At 44.0% G+C, this 2,461-nt stretch overlaps 1 protein-coding gene across 1 annotated transcript in view; it reads right to left on the reverse strand.

Moving 5' to 3' along the window:
* Positions 1–1,080: 1,080 nt before the first annotated feature.
* LOC104163123 (activating molecule in BECN1-regulated autophagy protein 1-like) overlaps positions 1,081–2,461 on the reverse strand; it is a gene marked incomplete at its 3' end in the record, with an annotated part of 44,890 nt that continues 43,509 nt past the window's right edge. The window contains 2 exon segments of the mRNA XM_009702020.1: positions 1,081–1,181; positions 1,721–1,801. Coding sequence (XP_009700322.1) covers positions 1,081–1,181; positions 1,721–1,801 — 182 coding nt within the window.

The following is a 2,461-nucleotide window of genomic DNA, read 5'->3' on the forward strand; positions in this document are numbered from 1 at the left end:
AAAAAAGCAGAGGTGCTTTGGAGGCTAGCCTTTGGCCAAGTTCTTACTATTACTGCAACAGTCTATGAACCACGCACTCAAACCAAAATGTCCAGGGAGACAAAAGTCTGGGAGATGCCAGAAATCTGTTATCAGACACAAGACCACTGCCATACTAAATCAGCCAGGCAAAACCAACAACAGTTCCACCCCAAAATCGTTGGGAAAACTCCAGCAAAGGCTCTCACGAACAGGTTAGATAAATCCTGTCCAAAATGGTTTTAGGCATAGTTGATCATGCCTTGGAATAAGGAAAAGGGTCAGGCAGCCCCGTGAGAAACCTTTCAGTACCCCTTTCAGTGGTGGTCCTGCAATTATCTACAGGAAGGAAGAGAACCACATCCCAACCTACCTGTCCATACATCATCCCTTGTTCTCCCCAAAGCTCCAAATAACTCCCCCGTTCTGGGGTTAATTACAGAGCAAATTAGACCCAGCCAAAAAAAGACCCATCCTCAAGATATGTGTCATCTATAACCATCTCATTCATGAACTGCCGGAGTGCCATACTCCTCCTCTTCTCCCCACCTCCCTTCCCACCTCCGCCTGCCCTTTACAGCAAGAAAATGCCTGTGTGCTGTATGTGGTGGCAGCTGAGTTTTTTAATATGCACTTATTAAGATCCTAATTGAATCCCACATTGCCTTGTGTGCGTCTTGCCAGCCGGAACACGAACAAGGCACCCTATAATTCAATTAGAAGGACCTGCAGCAAGCTGATCATTAGTCTGTCAGGTTGTTAAGATAAAGACATCTAGGAACAGGGGAGGAAGTTAAATAAAGGGAGAATTGTTAATGGTACCCCTCCCCAATTCATGCAGAGACTCCCATACACATACTTGAAGCGTGGAATCTGCAACGCCCAAGCACTTGAATGACAGCTCACCACATCATTCCAACAGTCCTTTCTCGTTTCAGGCAACTTAAATAGAACCTCAGAAGCTGGAATTAGACTTTTCCTCATCAATCCCCCTCTGCTCAGATTCACAAGAAAAATACCACTAATATATATTGACTACTGCAAACAAGGAAATCTCATTACCTGCCAAAACTCTGTTGACAGAGGAATGGGTGGCCAAGCCAGGCTGTCCCCGTTCATGGAAAATCCCAGCATAAGGCAAGTACTCTGGCAGCAAGAAACGTCTGCAAAATAAAGAGAGTAAGCTTACATGGAGAAAGACATCCCAGTATACTACAGCCCTGGATAGCAACTGCAATTACTTTGAGGAAACACGACTATATTCCAGCAGACTATAGTAGAGGGAAGGCTGGACTCCTCTGCTTAGCCAACCACTTCATCGCTTCAAACAAAAGGCAAGTTACAGATTAGATCCTCCTCTGATCAACGTGGCTGTGAAGATCAGCATTAAGTAACTCCTTTACCTCCTACAATAGCTTCCCAATCTCAAACCAGCACATTGTGCTGAGAATCTCCCATCAGATTTGTTTCTCCTCCTATTCTGCCTTCACACCCTAGCCCCAACCTGCAGGTAAGAAGCACTAAGATCATGCTGTCCTTCAAACGTCACAGGATGAGCTGATCATACTATCATGCCATCTCAGGGGTCACAGAAATTGCAAACCAAGAATACAGCAGCCCTGTGCAAGAAAAGAAACCCATCTGAAAGCACCGGAGAGCTGTACTGCAACTGGTACCTTACTCTTATATGTTTAAGCCTTACCTCGGGACAAAGCGTCCCAGTGATGGTGCAGACATGCGGGCATTCCGGGGAGCTCGATGCCTGGATCGGTCTCCATTGTCCCTTCAGCAAAAGAAAAGAAAAAAAAATTATTGTACATTAAAAATACTTTCTAATAAAGTATTACCCAAGAAAAGAAAAACCCAACAATGTCACCTAATCATCCTCAGTATGCCACTGAGATTTAAAGGTTCTCTTGCGCAAGTCACACGCTTCTAATGTTCCAAATTCATACAACCTACTGTACCAAAGACTCCTGACAGTTTTACATATAGGCAGCCTGATGTCCACTTTCTTCATTGTTTGACAATGTCTCATAAGTATCAAAAAAACCACAGAGAGTCAATGAATCAATGTCAGCACCTGAGCAAATAAATGAGAAACCTTAGAATATGGACTCGTAGAGCAAAAGCAAGCACTCCACAGTCCTGACAAGAACTTTCTGTCGGTCAAAGAGATCTGTTAAGTTTCACTTTTTCATTCCAAGAAGTGCAGGCAAAAGAGTGTAATCTGCAGACTATTCTTTTGTGCTCCTTCCCTCAACTTCCAGTTTAAGTGCCATCACAGCTTAAGATAATCTCACCTTTCACAAGGTTTTTCCAGTGAAGTCAGAAATGTCAGGTGGTACCAGATAAAACCGTACCTCCTCAAAACCTCTCATTCTGTTTCACAATACATGTCTGGGCTGTGGGGTATGAGGGGAAAGAGGCTAGCATCAGTTGT

This window comes from Cariama cristata, unplaced genomic scaffold (assembly GCF_000690535.1).
Source record: "Cariama cristata isolate BGI_N322 unplaced genomic scaffold, ASM69053v1 scaffold11856, whole genome shotgun sequence".
In the NCBI taxonomy this organism is placed as follows: domain Eukaryota; kingdom Metazoa; phylum Chordata; class Aves; order Cariamiformes; family Cariamidae; genus Cariama; species Cariama cristata.